The sequence below is a fragment of the Phacochoerus africanus genome, chromosome 3 (assembly GCF_016906955.1).
Source record: "Phacochoerus africanus isolate WHEZ1 chromosome 3, ROS_Pafr_v1, whole genome shotgun sequence".
Taxonomy (NCBI): Eukaryota; Metazoa; Chordata; class Mammalia; order Artiodactyla; family Suidae; genus Phacochoerus; species Phacochoerus africanus.
In genome coordinates, this window is record NC_062546.1 from 104,922,040 (window position 1) to 104,943,878 (window position 21,839).

General features: G+C 38.0%; 1 protein-coding gene across 1 annotated transcript in view; it reads left to right on the plus strand.

The window, feature by feature from the left end:
- The window catches only part of NEIL3 (nei like DNA glycosylase 3), a 47,071-nt gene that overhangs the window by 10,583 nt on the left and 14,649 nt on the right, over positions 1–21,839 (plus strand). The window contains exons 2-6 of the mRNA XM_047772294.1: positions 3,626–3,753; positions 13,072–13,206; positions 13,499–13,712; positions 16,193–16,267; positions 17,844–18,010. Of these exons, the coding sequence (XP_047628250.1) occupies positions 3,626–3,753; positions 13,072–13,206; positions 13,499–13,712; positions 16,193–16,267; positions 17,844–18,010 (719 nt within the window). The remainder of the gene's footprint in view (positions 1–3,625; positions 3,754–13,071; positions 13,207–13,498; positions 13,713–16,192; positions 16,268–17,843; positions 18,011–21,839) is intronic.

A 21,839-nucleotide genomic window follows, 5' to 3' on the forward strand; every position in this document is an offset into this window, starting at 1 on the left:
TTGCCTGTCTCTTTGCCAGGAGCCATTATAAAACATGGTAAAGTCAGAATAAGGATAGGGATAGAGGTCTGACAGGAAACAGAGATGTCATTGAGTGAGAGCAGCTCAGTCATGTGGTTCCCCATTTGAGGAGGTAGCAAAATGATGTGATTAGATTTAGAGCAGAACAGTGAGACACAGTGATGTGGCAATCACAGAAGAATTTTCAGTTGTCTATTGATTGGTATTCAGTCAATACTGATCAAGTATAGTGGTTTCACTGTTCACTGGGTGGTCAGGCCATACCAAAGGATAGACTAGAACATGGGTGTGACTACAGTCCAAAGGCAGATACATGACCCTGGAAGAAACTAGTGCCCGATGCCACATTGCTGAGAAAAGACAACATGCACACCAGGTTCAAGGGGTACAACGTTTGCTTACAGCCAGAGGAGAGAGTGCATGGGGCCCCGGTGGATCTAGTCCGGGTCACTGAGGGCAGTGTAATTGCACCTGCCCCACTTTCCGCCCTCCCCCTCGGGCTGGATCCCAGAACACTGGAGTGGGGGTGTCCCTGAGGGCCATTGACCCAAGCAGGTGCTTAAACTGGACATAGGAGTGAACTTGAACTGGGAACAGGAAAGGAATCCTCACAAGGGGTCAAGCGCAGGCCTTGAGGCTTCTGCCTCTCCCAGAAAGAAGAGATCCAGGTCCAAGGCAGAGTGAAGGGTGTGACAGTGACATGATGACCTTTTCCTCCATATTGGGTAGATGTTGGGCTTTCCATTTAACTTGTGAAACTTAAAGGGTAATGCAAGCACTGGGGTGACAGTCATACCCTCCCAACCAAGAAGTAGAGAATGCCACTGTGGTATCTCGGGCTGTACAGATGAAATGGGGTCAGATCATACCCAGCCTCTGCTGGGAACTCTGACAGAAACCAGAGGACTTCAGAGGGCATGGTTAAAACCAGCTGCTAGTAAAGTATATGGAGAGGGGAATAAGAGGTGCTTGGCGTGGAGCAATGGAAACACAAAGCCCTGAACCATTAATTTAGAAAATGAAGATTTAAAATGTCACAAGACCTTACAGCAGAGATCCTAAAAGTGTAAAACCTAATATCTTGAGGCAGAGGTTACTCATAACAGATCTATATCTGCTCTGTATATCATCATCTTCAGAGTCTCCTGGCTAGTTTCTAAGAACTTTCTACCTACTAATTGGTTGTCATGGGAATGCACCTTGAAACCTGTCTTAATCTTCACTTGGCTTGAAGTGTATATAAGTGGCAGCGTTAAGTCTTGTTAGGTAGAAAAACATCAAACTCTTGGTGCTTCTCAGTCCGGGGTTCTAACTGATTCATTTGCAAAAACGAGGCAAATGTGAAAGATGCATTTCCCTCATGAGTACTCAGGCTCATGCCAGTGCTTGAGCATCACTGATTTGCCCTAGAGTTCATCCAGGAAAGAGAAATCAGAGGCAAATGTTCTGAGGACATGGTGACACATGTGCCTGTAGTTCCTGATGCTAGAACCTCCCACAGTTTCTTTTTGTGATTCATGCAGAACTGCAAGGCTGTAACTTTTAGGTGCTTCTGTGCATTTGTTCATTGGCCACTATAAGTCTGTGATTGATTCCCCAGTTTTCATTTTGCAAAGGAGGGTGTGTAAAGCCAGTTCCCTGAACTTCAGACAGTTGAGAGATTCCAGCATTGGCTGTAGCCATTCCACTTGTGAATGGATTTAATGGGAGAATAGCGTGTTCTTAGTCTCCTCAAGCTGCTGTAACAGACTGAGTGGCTTGAACAACAGAAATTTATTTTTTCATAGTCTTGGAGTCTAGAAGTCCAAGATCAAGGTTACAGCCAGTTGGTTTCTGGTGAAGCTCTCTTCCTGGCTTGCTGATACCACTTTCTTCTCACTTGGCCCTCCCTCTGAGCACGCAGGAGGGAGAGAGTGTTCTTGGCCATCTCTCTGTATAAGAATATTAATCCAGTTGGATCAGGGCCCTATCCTTACAACCTGATTAAACCTTAATTACCTCTTAAAGGCCCTATTTTCAAATATAGTCACAGTAGGGGTAAGAGCTTCAGCATGAGAATGTTGGAGAAGACCCAATTTAGTCCTTAGCAGTTCTCAATATATATTTATATATACTTTAATATTTATTATCCCTTTATTCCTTTGAGCTAAATATTGCAGTTGTGTCTTTTTAAACACAGACCAATTTAGTAAAGAACAGAATAGACATATGCACTTAAATACCCAGAATGATAGGTGTCTGTAAACAAAAAGTCTGGAATCATTGAACAATACCGTTCTTCCATAAGTGGAGGGCAAGTTATTATTTGCTCATAGACTGTATCTAAAACTTTTATAATAGTCTCCCTGAGACACATGATGGAAGGCTACCACCACCTCACCCACACCTCGCCAGGATTTTATCCTGGGTCTTCAGAGAATCCTTAAGTCCATCTGAGAGAAAAGGAAATAAAAGTTAAAAGTATTTGAAGATATTACCTTAGATGAAGTTATGTCTTAATACAACTAACTATATGTACCTATTGCATCTTACATAACTCTCATGTATTTATAATATTTTAAAATTTTATTACATTTGAATACAAGTTAAATAATATTTATAAAACTTATGTCTCGAGAATAAAAAAAGTGACGCCAGTATACATACTGCCCAGCTTAAGAAAAAGAGCATTATATGTGTCATCATTTTCTGCGACATTATGTCATTGTTACTCGGAAAGCTAGTTGAGGTATTTCTTTAAAAAAATGATGCGTTAGCAACTTCTCAAGGGGATCTAAACTCAATCCATTCCTTTTCCTCACCTACAGAAGAGCTGAGATTTTGAATTTATAATTTCCTTGATCTTCTTTGTAATATTCAGTACGTGGATTGTAATCCTAACAATAGTTCTGCATGGTGATAAGGGAAAAGTGTAGTGGGTTCTTTTCCTTTATTCTAAACATTGCAAATGGGGAAGAGAGAGAAGCAGACCTCAAATTAGTTTTGCCTGCTCAGGGGGACCCCAGGCTTTATCCCTCAAGGACCATGAGAACTGAAGCCCTTATACCTTAGTGCTGGTAAATGCCTTTCTGATAAAAGCTAGCTTCTTGCCTTTGGGGTTCTCTCTCACTCCTACTTGGTTTTTGACCTCTTATTCTTCCTTTCCTGGCATGTGAGTTCATCTTTACAGGTCAGAATATCTTGTTTTCCTATTTTATCCCCCATTTTTTGGTTGTTTTTAATCCGAATGCTCTTCCAAGGACCTTGGCTCTATTGCTGGAAATGAAATGCTCTGTGCCCGGCTTTTAGCTTTAAAGCATTCACATCATTTTTCTGTGCTTTCTTTTTATATGCACAGAGCTATATGGTCCTAGAAGAAAATCATTTTGATTTTGTGCCAATTACTTTTTTTTTCACTTAATTATTTTTTGGCCTCTCTTAAAACGACTACAATAATTTGACAAAATGTATGTACACAACTGATTACATTACTTGACTTGTTGGAGATTCTTCTTGCTGGGATGCACCTGGGCATGAAGTTATATAAAAACATTAAGAATTAAATTATGATTTTGTTTTGAGTTTATGTGTGTGTGTTTACATGTGCACATGTATTTTCTCTTAGGCTACTGCACTGAATAATAATAAACTTTGCAGCCAGAATTCCTTGAGACTGTTTAATGGACACATTTACAGTGGTGTGGAGACTCTGGGGAAGGAGCTCTTTATGTACTTTGGGCCAAAAGCTTTACGGTAAGATAAACTTGTACAATACATCTTATCTCTCTATGTTTAAAGATGTGTAGAGGCTTTTCTTGCAGTTTGCTGCATGTCACATTTAATCATGTAGAAAGTACTCTATTTTTAAGAGAGCTGTAACACAAGAGGTTGAGATTCTATCCTGGAAAGCAATAAGCAGAAGAGGCATAAATTGTGATGTCATCCCTACTTGGAGGGCTAGTCAATTTATTTCTTTGAAAAAAAAAAAAATGATAGTCTGTCAGAGCTTCCCAAGGGATATTTAGAGCAATACAGCTCTGTTTTGCTTGTCTCCAAACTCCCTCTGCTGCTCTTTCCCCATCTCGTTTTCACCAAATGTTTATTGCATTTAGTCACATCAGTTTCCTTATACTTATGACAGCTCCTAGGTTGGCTTAAATGTATCTCTGGATTTTTATATTTTTCTGCCTTCTTTCCCTGAAGCCTTGTAAAGAAATGGAAACTTATAAAATTAAAAACTTTCAGGAGTTCCCTGTTGGCTCAGTGAATTAAGGACCTGGCATTGTCACTGCTGTGGTGCAGACTGGATCACAAACTTTGCACTGATGTAACCGGTTCTCCGCTGTTTCACAGTGCTTATAGAAATTCATTGGCTAACGTGTTGATTGATTCAATGATAAAAATGTCAAAATGTATCTTATCATCATCTAATTTTTGCAAAAAATACAAAAAAAAAAAAAGGCCTGAGGATTACCATGTCTGTCAAGTCTCCATCTTCTCGGAGTTTAGCCTAAGCTATTGCAAACTGTAAAGTTTGAATCACTTCTAATATTGCTTTAAGATATGAAACAGTATTCAACTCCTTAAAAGAAAAGTTCTGTTACTGGACCCCATACTTCTAACTGAAGGTGAATAATGGACACAGAGAGGTGACATGACTATGTGATTGCTATTTATCGCATCTCATCTATCGCACATTTAGCATTCATGTAATTGCTTTTCCTTTGAAGTATAATGGTCACAGTAATAATGGTCACAGAGAGGTGATATGACTGTGTGATTGCTATTTATCGAATCTCATCTATCGCACGTTCAGCATTTACGTAATTGCTTTTCCTTTGAAGTATTCTCTCTCCGTTGTCAGCAGCCGCTGTCCTTGGACAACATTGTCCCTTCGTGGTTTCTTTTAGTCTGGAATTGATAACCTCAGCATTCGTCTACCGGTCTGTGCGGTAGTGATCAGCCGCAGGCTACATTATGGTTGTATAGATTGATGTGATTGAAAATTCTTTGCTCTGAACAGAGTAGACACAGTGGGAGCCATGTAAGATAGGTGAAAACATTGATATGTTATTGATCTCTGGTGTGAGGTACAGATTTATTTCTCTAGGATGAGAGGGAGGTTTTTATCACATGTTCTCCACAAGACTGATAAGAAGGGAATCATTTCTCAGTGCAGGGCTGTCAGTAAGCATTCCATGAAATTCTAAACAAACTAAGTGAACTAGTTCCATCCCTGGTAGGTACATGTGTCAATATATGGATGGGGAGCAGTGCAGCTTACTCCCTTTCAATTCCCTTCAGCCTTGACTACTGTTTGATGTCACAGCTCAAAGTCATTGGCAAATCAGCAGTTTGAATATAAACAGAGCAACCTAAAATCAATCAACTATAGTCTCTTTCACAATTTAACATAAGCTATAGAAATGCTCTCCCAAGCTAAGCTTCTTAGGAGGATGGATGACTATGGCAGAGAAATGGGATCCTTGTGTGAGGCTGCAGGTTAGGGACTGTGAGATAGAGATGTAGTCCTCATTTTTGACCTCTGTTTTCTACACTGGTCTGCACTTTCAGAAAGCTGATAGCTGGAAACATACTTAACGATTACTTACAATGTCCCCTCCATAGGCAGCTTTTCATAATTAAAATTGCCCATGGATTTCAGTGCATCTTATAGGCCAGGCTATGAATCTTCCTGGGATTCATTTGTTATGAAAGTGGAATACCAGCCTAGCCTTCTGGAAGAGGAACGGGGAAAACCCACGCTTCAGAAAGATACAAATTAGGGTGTGACTATTTCTGTTGCTGAAAAATGTATCAAGTGCTCGGAATAGTGCCAGAAACTAATAAAAATGATTGGGTATACATTTATTTTAGGAGCACAGTTGTGATGTTATATGTGATTAATACCTATACTATTTCTGAACACTTTATAGAAGCTCTCCATCTGTAACACAAAAAAAATGATTTTTAATTTTTTGTTAAGCCTGTATCAAATACTCATTAGAGCAAACTGAGAAATAATGAACAAACAAGAATAAATTTATACCGTCATAATCCCACTACTGAATATAATGCCGGTTAACTGTATTGCCAGTCCTATGTGTGTATATGTATCTGTTAGTCTATTCACCCACCCTACAAGCTGCTGTTTTCAATCAAAATGAATACAGCTTATATACTGGACTATATGTATATAAAAGATATAAATATCTTTTAAATGAATGTCCCTTACCAAAACACTTTTACCTTTCCAATTTGTGATTTATATGACTCTGATTATTGCAATTATCACACATACGCAGAGACTAGAAACTTGTCTGAAATATTTTGGAGGCTTTGCCCTTTAAGAGAAGCATTGATGTTATCACTGTTGTCATTTTGTGGTTTATTGGGGTTTGAGTGATAGGATCCTCTAAAGAGAAATGAAAGACATAATGTGACAATCCTTTTAGTTTGCTGAAAAGTTTTAAAGGAATCCATGACATGCTACTTATTTGTGAGTTTTACAGTTTAAATGTAGTTGTAATCTGTTGAATAATATGTTAGGAAAAGTTGGCATGTGATAAGGATTCTAAACTAAATTACATACTTTAGAGTAGTAAATAACCTGCTGTTTGTCTGTCCAACATGCTCACTTTTCTTTGGGAGACAGCATTTCTTTTAGAGACTCGTCATCTGGCTACCATCACCACAGAGTTCAAGTTGAATTTAACATAATCTCTCATACACAGTCGATTGGGTGAGTCTAGGTTCTTTTGTGAACCTTCTCATCTGGAGCTGAGAGCATTAGGCTGTGATGGAGGCTAGGGTGTGAGGCCTCAGGACTTCTAGGTGGCTATTGGCTTGTCAAGAAAGACAGTGTCAGGGGATGGAAAATCCGGCCTCCATCAGGCAGAGAGAGAATCCCTTATTCCCTCTGTTCCCAAGATCTTGCCGCATTCCTGCTTTTCTTGCAGTTTGATTCTTCAGCCTTTCCTAATAGTCCACAAGCTACCAAATAGCCCTTAATGCCTAAACCTTTTTGAGATGGATCTCTGTCTCTTGCAATTTAAGAAGACTGACAAAGTAATCTATAGGTAGAAAAATACATATTTTTAGTTTTTGAGGTGGTATAACTTTTATTTTCTATTTCAGTTATGATAATGCTTTCATATGTAACTGGAGAAAATATGGAAATCTTTACGTCAATCATTTACTTTCCTTTCTGCACTTGGCAGAGCCTACAGGGTCACTAGTTCTACCACTTTCTTTTTCTTCTTTCTTTTCATGATATACATCATTTTATTGCAATTTTCCCTATATTTTAAAGTAATATATAAGCCAAGTATAAAACATTTGGTTCCAAAAAGGCTAAAGGAAAAAGTAAATACCATATATAATTACTATTATTGAAAAAAAAATACTTAACAGTTTTTATAAATATCCTATATAAAATACAGATTGTATACATACCATATGTCCATATAATTTACATTACATATGTGTGACTTATGATATTGCATGTTACAGTTTTTATGTAAATAGGAATTTTAATCTACATTTGTCTTTTTTTTTTTTTTTTTTTGCTTTTCTTAGGGCCTCACCCATGGCATATGGGAGTTACCAAACTAGGGGTGGAATCACAGCTACAGCTGCCAGCCACAGCCACAGCAATGCCAGATCCGAACTGTGTCAGCAACCTACACCATAGCTCATGGTAATGCTAGATCCTTAACCCACTGAGCGAGGCCAGGGATCAAACCCGCATTCTCATGAATCTTAGTCAGGTTCATTACTACTGAGCCACAACAGAAACTCCCTATATTTGTGTTTTTTACCAATTATATTGGTCAGTGACAAAATATACACATACCATACATTATTATTGTTATTAATGTGCACAGAATGTTCTCCTATATAGATGTATCATCTTTTTTTTTAGTCTAACTGCTGATTAACATTTTCTCTCATTATTCACTTTAATAAATAACTTGCAGCTAACATCATTTGAGCACATATCTTTTACCATTTTGATGTTTTCTTAGGATAAATTCCTAGATATGAATTTGCTGGTTCTTGGTTGCTGATGCTTTTATTATATCCATTTTGAAGGCATATGGGAATCTATCATGAATGGAAAACAAAGCATCTGCAGCTGGCTGCACAGGAGGGAATGACCTGTTCATGGTCTGCCACAGCTCTGACTGTGGAATATTGATCCCCACTCGTGCAAGGTTTTACAACTCGAGAAACATGTTAATACAAAATCCATGTGCAGCATTGTAATGCTTGTGGAAGGGGTGGAGAACCTTATAGCACATTCACCTGGCATGGTTTTCTCAACAAATAATTTCAATTTTTAAATTGATTTTAAATTATTTGCCTCATAGCTTTAACATCTGGGACATCTTTGGCTCTGGTTCTGTTGACTAATTTGGCTCTTGACACTGTTTTATTCTTTATCTTATTTTCTTATGTGTCATAATTTTGTGGAATCTCAGCATGCTTCAAAGAACAATAGAGAACAAGTTATATAATATTTAAGTCCAGAATTAGTAATGCCTCTTCTATCAGGTCATTAGTGTGGGGGATTGAGTGAGTCTAGTAGGTGGTTGAGCTTGGTTGTGTTTTGCTGTATTGTAGTACCTTCAATGCCCCAGCAATTTCAAAACCTTTAGGTGCTCCTGTTACTGTATGCCTCAGTTGTGGCCTGGCTGGCTTCTCTGTTTTTCCTCCACTCTTAGCATTCAGCAGGCCCTGAACATCCTTTTCCTAAGGGAATCCCTCCCTCCCCACTCCTCCCCCACCTTCCTTGATGGTGAACTGCTTTTGCCTGTTGCTCAGGGAGAGGTTCGTGATGTGGGAAATGGAGATTCTTGTTTCTTCTGTACCAGCTTTAATCTTGGGCATACCCTGAGCACATGGGCCTCAGGGTTGCAGTTTTCTCAAGGCTGCTGCCCCTCTCCTCCCTAAGGTAGCTGCACATCCTCAGGTGAGGGGGTGGCCTCAGGTCAGAGAGAGTCTGCTTCCTCTCTCCCACCAGAACGGATACCTCCCTGTATCATGGCAGGATACAGTGCCAGAATCCATTCCCCACCTCACCCCTAGAGGCAAATGGCCTTTGCTTCCATTCATCCTTACCAGTGTGTACTTGGCCGGGGCCTGGAGGCAGAAAGTTTCTTGCCATCCCCAGTGGCAGCCTGCTTGTCTCTGTTACTTGATGCAAGACTTCCACTGAGGGCAGGAGGTTTCCCGTTGCTCCTTCAGGTACAGATAGCTTTTTGTTTGTCCCTCTCCCTCAGCTAGAGCAGCTTAATACTTTTTAAGACTTCTGCTTCATCTAAGAAGCATGTTCGAGAAGCAAGGAGACAGGGTTTCATACAAGCAGGTGCCATGCCACCAAGGGTGACTTTCAGGTTCCCTGCCATAACTCACATCTTACTTGTGTGCAACTAATTTGTGAGTGTGCCCATAGAAAAGAGCTTGCAACTAATGGGGTACTCTCCTTGTGTCTGGGACTCCGGGGGTTGTAAATTGTCCTACCAGCCACACTCCAGATTTAAAAGTTGATTACAAATATTAGCTATTTTCTTATCCACTTTTACAATAGCTGTCTCTTTCACCCATACTCTGCCATAGATGGAACAACTTATGAGTCTTTCTTACCAAGGAGGGGCATGTCACTCTTGAGAATTTATTTCACCCAGCTGCCTGTTACCTCATGTCTCTGATGGGCTCAAGAAAATTTAGAATTTTGTAAATATTGTCACTTTTCTCTTCTTGTTAGCATAGGATATATTTTCACTTATACATCCTAAATAGAAGCAGAGCTCCCTTATTCCTTTTCAACATAGTGAAGACCACATCTTTTTTTTTTTGTCTTTTTGTCTTTTTGCTATTTCTTGGGCCGCTCCTGCGGCATATGGAGGTTCCCAGGCTAGGGGTTGAATCGGAGCTGTAGCCACCGGCCTATGCCAGAGCCACAGCAACGCGGGATCCAAGCCGCGTCCGCGACCTACACCACAGCTCACGGCAACGCCGGATCGTTAACCCACTGAGCAAGGGCAGGGATTGAACCCGCAACCTCATGGTTCCTAGTCGGATTCGTTAACCACTGCGCCACAACGGGAACTCCAGACCACATCTTTTTATACTCTTTCTCTGAATTACCAGCATGAGTTTTACAATCTTTATATTCAACTATTTTAATGCTATTATGCTTTGACCACTTGATCATTTTCAAAAGCAGCTGCCTTATTTGCAGTGTGTAGTTGTCATTAATCTGAACCTGTGACAGTACCATTGTTGATGCTATTTATGTTTGCTGAAAGATATTCAGATTGTTCTATAGTGATAGCCAGGAAGAAGGTGGCTGATGGCTAAAAAAAAAAAAAATAGTATCAAGTCATATTTATTGTTTTGTTTTAGGCAGTTATTTCAAACTAGAGGAATTTTCTTACTATCAATTCATGTTTTAGTTTGGACATAATTCTTCTATTAGAACTTTGGTTTCAGTTTGAAGGCCGGCTCAAACAAGTTCAGTAAGTTTTATGAGACTAAGTGTTTTGTGATACATGGAGATAATGCAGTCAGGCTTCAGGTAGAGATGGAAGCAAAGACTAGATGCTATGAGGACTTTGCATTTCTTGATTCTGTTCCACACTGAAATGTGCTCTAGGCTGCCTCCGCAGACAGGCTTGCCCTGGTTTTTCTGGAGCCTGTGTCAGGCAGCACTCCTATTGACAGCTCCCATGAAAGATCCCCATCCTAACAAGAAACTCATCTCTCTCTGTCTCAGATAAATTCACTTAGAGAACTCTGATGAATCCAGCTTGACTCAGGTGTCCATTCCTGAATCAGCTGTGTCAAAGGCATGGGATCTGAGGGAGGGACAGAGATCACTGAAGGCTGGGCCTAATGCCCACTGTTGGCAGGCAGGTGAATGATCTCCCGCAACCAGTTAGATTGGGGGAGGGGGAGCTTGGGAGGATCAAGAGATAGAAATAAGGATCTAATAAAGTTGTTCTAGGAGTTCCTGTTGTGGTGTAGCGGAGATGAATCTGACCAGTATCCATGAGGATGTGGGTTCGATCCCTGGCATCACTCAGTTGGTGGGAAATCCAGCATTGCCATAAGCTGTGGTGTAGGTCGCAGATGTGGCTCGGATCCCATGTTGCTGTAGGCTGACAACTGTAGCTCCAATATGACCCATAGCCGGGGAACCTCCATGTGTTTTTAGGGTGTGGCCCTAAAAAGAAAAAAAAAAAAGTTGTCCTAGACTCGGTTGATAATAATGAGGAATCTTCTTCTTTTTTTTTTTTTTTTTAAGAGCCACACCTGCAGCATATGGCAGTTCCCAGGCTAGGGGTTGAATTGGAGCTATAGCCCATACCACAGTCACAGCAATGCCGGATCCTTATCCCACATTCTCATGGATACTAGTTGGGTTCATCACTGCTGAGCCACAATGGGAACTCCATAATGAGGAATCTTGAAAAGCAAATCTAACTCTTGAATGTAAATGCAATATAGGTATCTGTCATGGTTTATAAAGGTATGACAGTTGTTATAACAGTATAGGTATTTTCTGTGCCTTGAAAATTTTTGTGATACTGATGTTTTTCTTAATCTAAAATAAAAGGTACTTAATGATAAACACAATTTTTTTGTTTATTGGGGCCCAGTTACAACATTTTGCTATTTCATAAAAATAATAAAAAGAAAATGTAATTACTATAAAATAGTATAAATCTATACTAAATAGATTTATAAGACCAAAAAAGGCATGCTTATTTGATTCGTAGTTCTTACTGGGGCTACTCCTGCATTTGAATTGGGTCTTAACCTTTGAGATTTTATATGTGGATGCAGTTTCATTATAGAAAGTGATTTAGAATATACTTTATGAGCCATGCAGCTGAAAAGATTTTAGGTATGATGGCTTTTGGGCATGACAGTTGTACACCTTTCACTGGGGTTGAACCTCCATAAGCTAAATTATGAAGTACTTACAGGCACACATTTTTCCTGTCAAGAACTATGGGGCATGTAAAATGTTTTTATGATTGATAGTAGGGCACACAGAGTTTAAAACCCACATTTTAAAAGTTAGACTGGTTAACCTTGTACCATACTATAACATGGTGCTTTGGAATTAGAAGCACAGAGCAGCAACATTTGCTGCCAAAAGAGCCGTATTTATTAACTCAACAAAGCTATAAGGAGAAAGATTCGAAAGGCAGAACACAATATTTCATCTTGAGAATCATTTCTGATCTTCATCATCAGAGGTCTCATAAAACCACTTTCTTTTTCTTTTTTCTTTTTTTTTTTTTTTAACCGGACATGCTAATCAATCCTGTAAAACCTGAAAGGCTATGAATTTTTCATCACTGCATTGTGGCTTTCAAGTTAACCGTAAATATTTATAAATCCCCTCTTCCCAATATGTATAAAAGCAGAAGAAAACTGAAAGAATTGAAGACAATAGTATTTGACTTGTTCTCTTTTCTTTTGATTTGAAAGATTTTACAAAAAAAATGGTTTCATTGTGTTATCCCAAAGCAGGGGGGTAGAAAAGAGTCAGTGTCTTAAACTGTAGATCTCATTTTGGAAGAAGTAAACATTTCCAATCCTCTGTGGCTAAAAACTAGGAACGTGAATGTTGGTGGCTTTGTAAAATTCATAAGTACACCAACTATAGGCAATTTAAATGTAGCCTTATCTCACCTCAAGCCTTTGAATCTGAGAAAAAGCTGAGAGACAGTAGGCTGCTCCGTGAATAAAAGATACTTCATCTGACAAGACAAGAGAACAGGGATGTGTTTTCTTGGGCTTATTGTCACGGCCTTATTATTTCTCTAGGAATTTATTTTATTTGTAAGTTGAAAAATTAATTTCCATGTCTAGTTTTATTAGGCTACAAAGCCATTAACAGAAAAATATATATTAGCTACTACCATTTTGTGCCCTTTAAACCCATCTGTTTTGACCAATATTTATTTGCATATATTCCAAAAAGTGAAGGAACAAAAATAGGATGCATGATATACCTTCTGCCATTCAAAAATGGGTTTTCTTTTGTTCCAGGATTCATTTTGGAATGAAAGGCTCTCTTGCGATTAATCCACTTGAGTCTAAAAGTAAAAATGGAGTTTCTCCTGTTTTTGAAGTGCAGCTCACCAAAGATCTTATTTGTTTCTTTGACTCATCAGTAGAAATCAGGTAAAAAGTAAAATTAAAAAGGGCTCTAGCTGCAAAACTGCATAGTTGGTTCTCAGTTTGCTTTGGGATGTCACAGGTGGAAATAAATAAAAATTTTAAAAAGTGGTTTATATATTGATAAAATCTTATTTTAAAAGAGTTTTCAAGTAGCATGTGTTAGGGTCTTCATCGTTTGGCTCTATAGCTCCTTGGCTGATTAACGTAAAGTGTTTATATCAAAGTTCGTTTTAAATGACGCTTTGTGAATTGTAACCAGGCATATGATTAATCTGTTTTCTCTTCCTTTCTACAGAAACACAGCAGAAAGCCAACAGAGAATAAGGATGATGGAAGAATTAGATATATGTTCACCTAAATTTAGTTTCTCAAGAGCAGAACGTGAAGTTAAAAAGCAGGGAGGACGAATGCTCTGTGATGTGTTAATGGATCAGAAAGTGTTGCCAGGGGTGGGGAACATCATCAAAAATGAAGCTCTCTTTGATAGTGGACTCCACCCAGCCGTTAAAGTAGGTTTTAAGTGTTTTTTAATACTCAATTTCTATATTTGTAAATAATGTGAAGGAATCAACGTGGAATACTTAAATCTGAGTGGCAGTAACACATCCTCCCCAAACAGATTTCAGAGGTCTTTGCTCATGTCAACTTCTCCACAAGGCCACCTGTGACCACTGTATTTAAGATTGCTCTGTGCCTCTCCGCTATCCACTCCCTCCCCCTAGTCTTCCATAACTTGCTTTGCTTTTATTTTCTCCACACCATTGATCACTTTAAATATAGCCAAGTATTTTACTTGTGATATATGTTATTTAAAATTTGTCTTGGGAGCTCCCATTGTGGCTTAGTGGGTTACAAACACAACTAGTATCCATGAGGATGCAGGTCCCATCACTGGCCTTGCTTAGTGGGTTGAGAATCCGGTGTTGCCTTGAGCTGCAGTGCAGGATGCAGTCATAGCTCAGATGATCTGGCATTGCTGTGGCTACAACTTTACCCCCTAGCCTGGGAACTTCCATATGCCACACACATGGCCCTAAAACGACAAAACAAACAAACAAACAAAACCATGTCTTCTGCTAGAATGCAGTCTAAAAGAGAGAAAAGTGTCTGTTTTGTTCATTGATAGATCCGAACATCTAGAATACAGTGTCTGGCATTAAATATTTGTTGAATGTATGAGTGAACTAAGCTCACAACTTTCTGTATCTGGCATATTAAAATCGTACTCTATACACACTCATATATTCCTGTTTATAGCTATGTGTGACATAAAAAAATGCTGTTTTGTTGGAATGGTAAGAATAGAAGTCAGGTAGGAGGGACTAAGGAATAAGTGATCAATGAGGAAATAGAAGCAAATTTAGAGTGATTGTTAAAATAGCTTAGATTTGAGTGAAGGGAAAATATTAGATGCTAGAGGTGGGTGTCATGATAAGAACTGGTTTTGGGGTTTTTTTTCTTGTTCTTCAACTGGAGAGATGTGAGCTTATTTATATGTTGGGGGAAAGAGTGGCAGAATGAGAGAGTTAAAGTTGTTTAAAAAAAAAAAAAGAAAAAAAAGGAGAATGGTGATTAATAGGACCAAGTTGTAAGATGGTCAGAAAGGTCAGAACTCAAACCCAGGTAGTATATGTATTTTAGTTTCTGGGGGGGGGGGGCGGGGAGAGGCTACGTTAGGGCTTTTATCTAGACCCAAATAGTCTCTATTAACTGTCATTTTTTACATGACTCCAAAGATACTTATTTATTTTGTGTAATTACTTTCCAGATAGTTTGTGTAAAATCCAAATCAGTAGGAAATATGTTTTAAAAGAAAGCAGTGAATAATTGTTCTAGACTAGTTTGTTTTTTAACACCTGGAACAAGCTGGTCGAATTTCTATAAAATGGGAATAATGAAACAATTTTAACAAGAATGAGCTTATGAACTTTTAAAAATCACCTAGATCTCTGTGAAAAAATGTCTTTGGAAAAAGAACCTAGATCATTGTTACCTAAAGCATTGTTAATATCTTTGATAAACCGATGATTTACTTGTCATCAGTACATTCAGCCAGCCATTTATCTAGTAAAAGATCATTTGCCCATAATGCCTGGAGGTTTAAAAATTAATGATACTTCTGAAGTTTAGCTATTCGTCCCCTAAAAGCCCATGCACAATTAGTGAAAAAGTACAGTTTTAGCATTTTAAGATCTGACTGAATATAGTATATTAGATGTGATAAGAAATAAATGAATTTTAGAAGTACCTATATTTTAAACCTTAAATAAATGAAAAAAATAGGTCATACTTTTAGAATTATTGTGTTGACTACATGGTTTTAGATTTTGTGATCACTGATAAACTTATTTTTGCTATGTATGAATATATGTATGTATTCATATACACACAACAAAGGTGAGTCACCGGACAGAATTTCTTCCTGAATTACCATTGAAACATGTGCCAAATGATAATTCTGCAAGGGTAACCCTGAGATTTATGCTAAGCTGTGTCAGAAAAAAATTCTTCAATAAGGTCTGTTTCTGAGTTCTTCCATGTGTTAACAAGTACTTTAATATTAATGCACATATATAAATTCATATCTTTTTAAAAGCGTGATAGTGACCTTGATGGTCATCTACTCTTGAGCCTATTTCCTCCCCGTCTTTCTGTTTTTTTTTTTTTTTTTCTTTCTTTCTCTCTTTTTTATTTTCTGCAAGACTTTTCAGGGTGGTTGGTTGACCATGTTGGGACTTTGAAGATGTTTGGTACAGAATGGATATTCCATAAATACTTTAATTTAGAATTAAAGTATATAAATAACAATGGTATTTTGAATCCATAGTACTGTTACTTAAAAATACTTTTAATGGCACTAAGTAGGTATATGGGTTCTAGAAGAGATGCATATATTTCAAATCTATTTTCAAGTCTCTTAGAACTGGCAAATGGTATTATTTTTCTATAGTAATGAATAAGCTGTCCTAAGTCATTTTTCTATTTTAAGGTTTGTCAGTTAACAGATGAACAGACCCATCACCTTGTGAAAATGATACATGATTTCAGCATTCTTTTCTACAGGGTAAGAGCAAAATTTTTTCAACTATGTAAAATGTCAATTTAACTTTGGTCACACCAAAACCATTAAGGCTGTATATAGCCATCTAGTGGTAAGAGCAGAGAGGTACAGTAGGAGAGTATGATATGGGCATAATTAACACCTTGAAATTTTAGGTCGTAGGTCAGTCCAAACTTTTCTTACTATAATTATTTAAATTATCTTTATACTAAGTGGGGAACAGCTTTGTTAGCAGTTTCTAGGCCCTTGTTCTATTTTTGGACATATAAGAGTAAAATATAGGTAGCCTAGAGAGAGACTCAATAATTTGGAATAAATAGAGATTTCAGTTCAATCGGATTTGGTCACTTGCCAACTGTGTGGTTAATGTTGAGATAATTTAGCTTTAGTTGCTTTATCTGTAAAATGAGGTAATAATATTTCTCTGTCTACCACAGCGATTTTTGAGCATAAGTCCTCACTAAACAGGAAATTTTAAAAGTTGTGTGTATGCATATATATATATATATATATATATATATATGTTTTACCTGTAAACAAGGCATCATAAATGTCGTTTTACTCTACAGTTCATCTATGGATTCAAAGTGTTTATTTTACTGTTGTCAGAAAGTCAGGTATTATAGGATTCTTCATTAATAGGCCTAGAGTGTTATAATGAGACTCTTGCTTCACATACGTGCCTACCTATGACTATTTTAATAATATTTATGCTCACTTATTATTCCAGGGAAAGATGATTACAGACAGCTACCCATCTTCTGCCCAGATTAAGATGGGCATTTCAATACTTTGCTTAAATTAATACAAGTTATGTATTTTTCAGCTTATGTATGGTGAACTTCATTTCTGGACTTTTAAATGTTCACACTTCTGATGTAAATCCCAGAGATTCTCTTTGTAGAAGCTTTAAATGTATGTGAGTCGAATAAAACTGTGATAGAGAAAGATCACCGTCTTTTGAAATAGGACTTATGCCAAAACAATATGTTCTCTCCTAGGATGGCATTTGGATTTTTCTTTTTCAGTGATTCTGTAAGATTAAAAACGAAAAACTGTCCCTTTTCAGGTCAACAAAGAAGATGATCTTGTTAAATTTTTCCCCCTAGAAATAAATTTTTTGGCTGTTGAAACAAAGTGAGCAGCTTCGGTGGTTCTAAAAATAATCAGATTTAAAGCTAATCTGGTCTTTTTCTTATAACCACATAATTATGTTTAATTATAAAAACCTTAAAAGCATGAAAGGCACTTTAAATTATAGGGCTTTTATATCCCATTTAGATAAGAGGGTAAAGCCAAGCAAAGAACAATGTTGAATACTAATAAGTTATAAAATAATGACTTAATTATTTCACACAAATCTCACTTAACAAATATTGCTGAATCTTGTCAATACCTTTTTCTCAGATGGAAGAAAAGATTATGAGGACATATGTACAAACATATGTAAATTTTTAACAAATTATTTTCAGAAATAACTTTCAAGAATGTTTCTTTGGCTCCTTAGCAACCCCGTTTTGTAGATAACATTATAATGTTGTTTGTTTGGTTTTTTGCTTTTTTTTTTTTTTTTTTTTAGTGCTGTAAAGCAGGATCTGCTGTCTCTAAACACTATAAGGTTTACAAGCGTCCTAATTGCGGTCAGTGCTGCTGCAAAATAACTGTGTGTCGCTTAGGGGAGAATAACAGAATGACATATTTCTGTCCTCACTGTCAGAAAGAAAACCCTCAACATGTTGACATATGGTAAGAAATCTAATTTAAAGTATACCGTTTGTCCCAATTCTCTAACCAAAAGGCTATTAATAAGAAAACATAACGGAGTAACTATCAAGCTATTAAGAACAGAACATAACTCACGAGTATTTAAACCCCTGGAAGAAAGTAGTAAATAATATCATCCAAAACCCAGAATGAGCTGAAGATGATTTCTGGACCTCTTCTGAATTCAATAGAAAAATTTCTAGCTTGGTTGTTAATATCCAGGCTGTGGCCTTAATCTCATCCTGGTAAAGTGATTACCAGGAGGTGTAATTTTGTCAATAATTGGAAAAATTCAGCTGTCTTCAAAAGCGCTTGTGTCGTTTAGAAGAAATATAAATCATTACCAAGCTCTCTTTACAGAATTGCTGTTTTGTTGGTGAAACAGCTGACTACTTATTAAACACAAATATGGTAACTGAGCCAGTGTCTGAATAAGTCTGTTCCCATGATACATTCCAAAACTGGGGAAGTAATCATGGGATGGGTTCAGGGACCCACTGAACCTGTTGTGAGATGAACTTGACCTAAAACCCCATTCACTGATCACCTGACTCCACCTGACTTGTGAAGTACAGGGACATTTTGGGTCTTTTGGAATTACCATCAGACAGAATGAGTGTCCAGTAGTCCTTAAAAGTTTTGATGATTTCCTTTTCCCCAGTGTACACTTATCCTGATAAGAGGTCAAGGGTCCCTTTGGAGAAGGCCGGGCCAAGTATTAGCAATATAAAGGAGCTGCATAGCAGTATATGGGATTATAAGCCAAAACAACCAATATAGACATGAAACATTTTAAAGGCTATGAGAGTTTGGGGATGTCAGAGGTTTATACGTACATAGAAGCCTTGGAATATCTCATAGAAAGAGTATAATTTGAAGTTTCGTTTAAAAATATAGCTGGAATTTTGAATAGATAAATGAGCAAATAAACATTATTTAATGGGAAAGAAGGAACATGACAAAAAACATTTAAGTCATAACACTGGCCAAGTCAAATGAGGTCTCCAAGTTGTTAAATAGTAAAAGGTAGTTTTATAGGTAGATGGGATCAACCTAGTCATCAACCTGGTTTGGGGAATGGTTAATTCTTTCCCAAATCAATAGATTACGGACTTTTAAATGATTATAGCATAGTTAGAATTGAAAGTGAAGAGGCTTAAAGAACATGCAAAGTTTGTTCAGTGTAATGCATGAGAGATAGTTACCAGGTCTGAGGTCAAGACTCTGGAAATGGAGGAAAAAATGGGTACTTCAATTTTTTTTTTTTCCTTTTTAGCTGCACATGTGGCATATGCAAGTTCCAAGGCTAGGGGTTGAGTAAGAATTTTGGCTGAGGCCCATGCCACAACACTGGATCTGAGCCACAGGTGTGACCTATACTGCAGCTTGCAGCAATGCTGGATCCTAATCCACTGAGTGAGACCAGGGATCAAGTCCGCATCCTCACAGACACTATGCTGTGTTCTTAACTTGCTGAGCCACAATGAGAGCTCCTGGTACTTTAATTTAAAATGTTAAATGTCAGCAGGAATTATGACAGTTTTGATATGTAGAGTAATGCATAAAGTTGCAGGCCCAAATAATAGAAATTTTCACTTTATGGGTCTGGGAAATATGGGTAGAATGGAAGAATTAAGTTGAGGATTTGTGAAGTATCTGGAAAACATGTCGTACGGGCCACGTTCAGGGTGGAAGATAATGGCTTGAGGGTTATCATCACTGTAGTGGTCTTAGTGGAAGTATTAAAACAGCATCAGTCCCCTGAAAAAGCATAGAAAAAAAGAACCACAGTCTGAGCTTCAGAGACCACCTGTAACTGCAAAGGAGGAGGAAAAGAATAAGAGCGAAACCAAAATGATGTGGTCAGAAATAGGAGGACAAACGGAAGTGAGTACTTGGCTGTGTGGAAGCCTGGGAGGAAGGAGGCGCCACCTTGTCTGTGCAGAGCTTGGGGCAGCCTGAGGGATGGAGGGGATGTCCAAATCCCTGTCACATCTTCATAAATATATCTGCAGCTGTGTTTTTCCCTCCTTATTTCTGTGTTTCATTTTCTTCATCACACCTCTCGTTCTCAATTACTTTTCTCTAAACCACACCATATCCCCCTTTTTCTCAGTTTCCTCCCATGAGTTTACATGTCACAGAGATCTGAAATATGTTTAGATAATAGGTTATATTACACAGATCTATGGGTTTTTTTTTAATTTCTTGATGAATTTTATTACATTTATAGTTGTACAATGATCATCACAACCCAATTTTATAGCATTTCCATCCCAAACCCTCAGTGCATCCGTCTACCCTCACAACCTGTCTCATTTGGAAAACTTAACTTTTTCAAAGTCTGTAAGTCAGTATCTGTTCTGCAAAGAAGTTCATTGTGTCCTTTTTTTAGATTCCACATGTAAGTGATAGCATGTGATGGTGTCTCACTGTCTGACTGACTTCACTTAGCATGATAATTTCTAGGCCCAGCCATGTTGCTGCAAATGCCATTATTTCTTTCCTTTTTTAATTCCATTGTGTATATGTACCATATCTTTTTTTTTGTCTTTTGTCTTTTTAGTGTCGCACCCGTGGCATATGGAGGTTCCCATGCTAGGGTCCAATTGGAGCTGTTGCTGCTGGCCTAAGCCAGAGCCACAGTAATGCAGGATCCGAGCCATGTCTGTGACCTACACCACAGCTCATGGCAACACTGGATCCTTGACCCACGGAGCAAGGCCAGGGATCAAACCCTCAGCCTCATGGTTCCTAGTGAGATTCATTTCCACTGCACCACAATGGGAACTCCCGTACCAGCTTCTTTATCCACTCCTCTGTTGATGGGCATTTAAGTTGTTTCTTGTCTTGGCTGTTGTATATAGTGCTGCACTGAACATTGGAGTACATGTATCTTTTTGAGTCATAGTTTTCTCTAGATAGATGCCCAGGGGTGGAATTGCTGGATCAAATGGTAATTCTATTTTTAGTTTTCTGAGGAATCTCCATACTGTTTACCAGAGGGGTTGCACCAATTTACATTCCCACCAACAGTGTGATGGGGTGCCCTTTTCTCCACACCCTTTCCAGCATTTATTGTTTGTAGATTTTTTGATGATGGCCAATCTGGCCGGTGTAAGGTGGTACCTCGTATGGGTTTCTTATTTTTAATATTATAGGTGTACATTTCTTTGACCAAAAGTGCATAACAGTATTTATCAGGTAGAAGACATTCAATGTATATTTGTCTACTGGGTAAATGATTAATGTTCCATATGTATTTGTCTTCTATGAATTGATAGCTTTTGAAATTTTAAAAATTATTATTCTTTCAGGTTATCAAAATTTTTTTATTAAAGTATTTACAATGTTTTTTCAATGTTTGTTGTATAGCAAAGTGACCCAATCATACACAGTTCCCTGTGCTGTACAGTAGGGCCCTGTTGCCCATCCATTCCAAATATAAGAGTTTGCATCCAAAAAACCCCTGAACTCCCCGTCCATCCCACTCCCTCCCTGCCCCCCACCCCCCCGAAAACACAAGTCTGTTCTCCTTGGCTGTGATCTGTTTCTGTTTTGTAGCTAGAAATCTGTGCCACATTTTAGATTCCACAAATAAGTGATATCAGATGGTGTTTAGCTTTTTCTTTCTGGCTTCGCTTAGTATGAGAATCTCTAGTTCCACCCATGTTGCTGCAAATAACATTAGTTTATCTTTTTTTATGGCTGAGTAGTTTTCCATTGTATATATGTACCACATCTTCTTAATCCATTCATTTGTTGTCGGGCATTTAGGTTGTTTCCATGTCTTGGCTATTGTGAAGAGTCC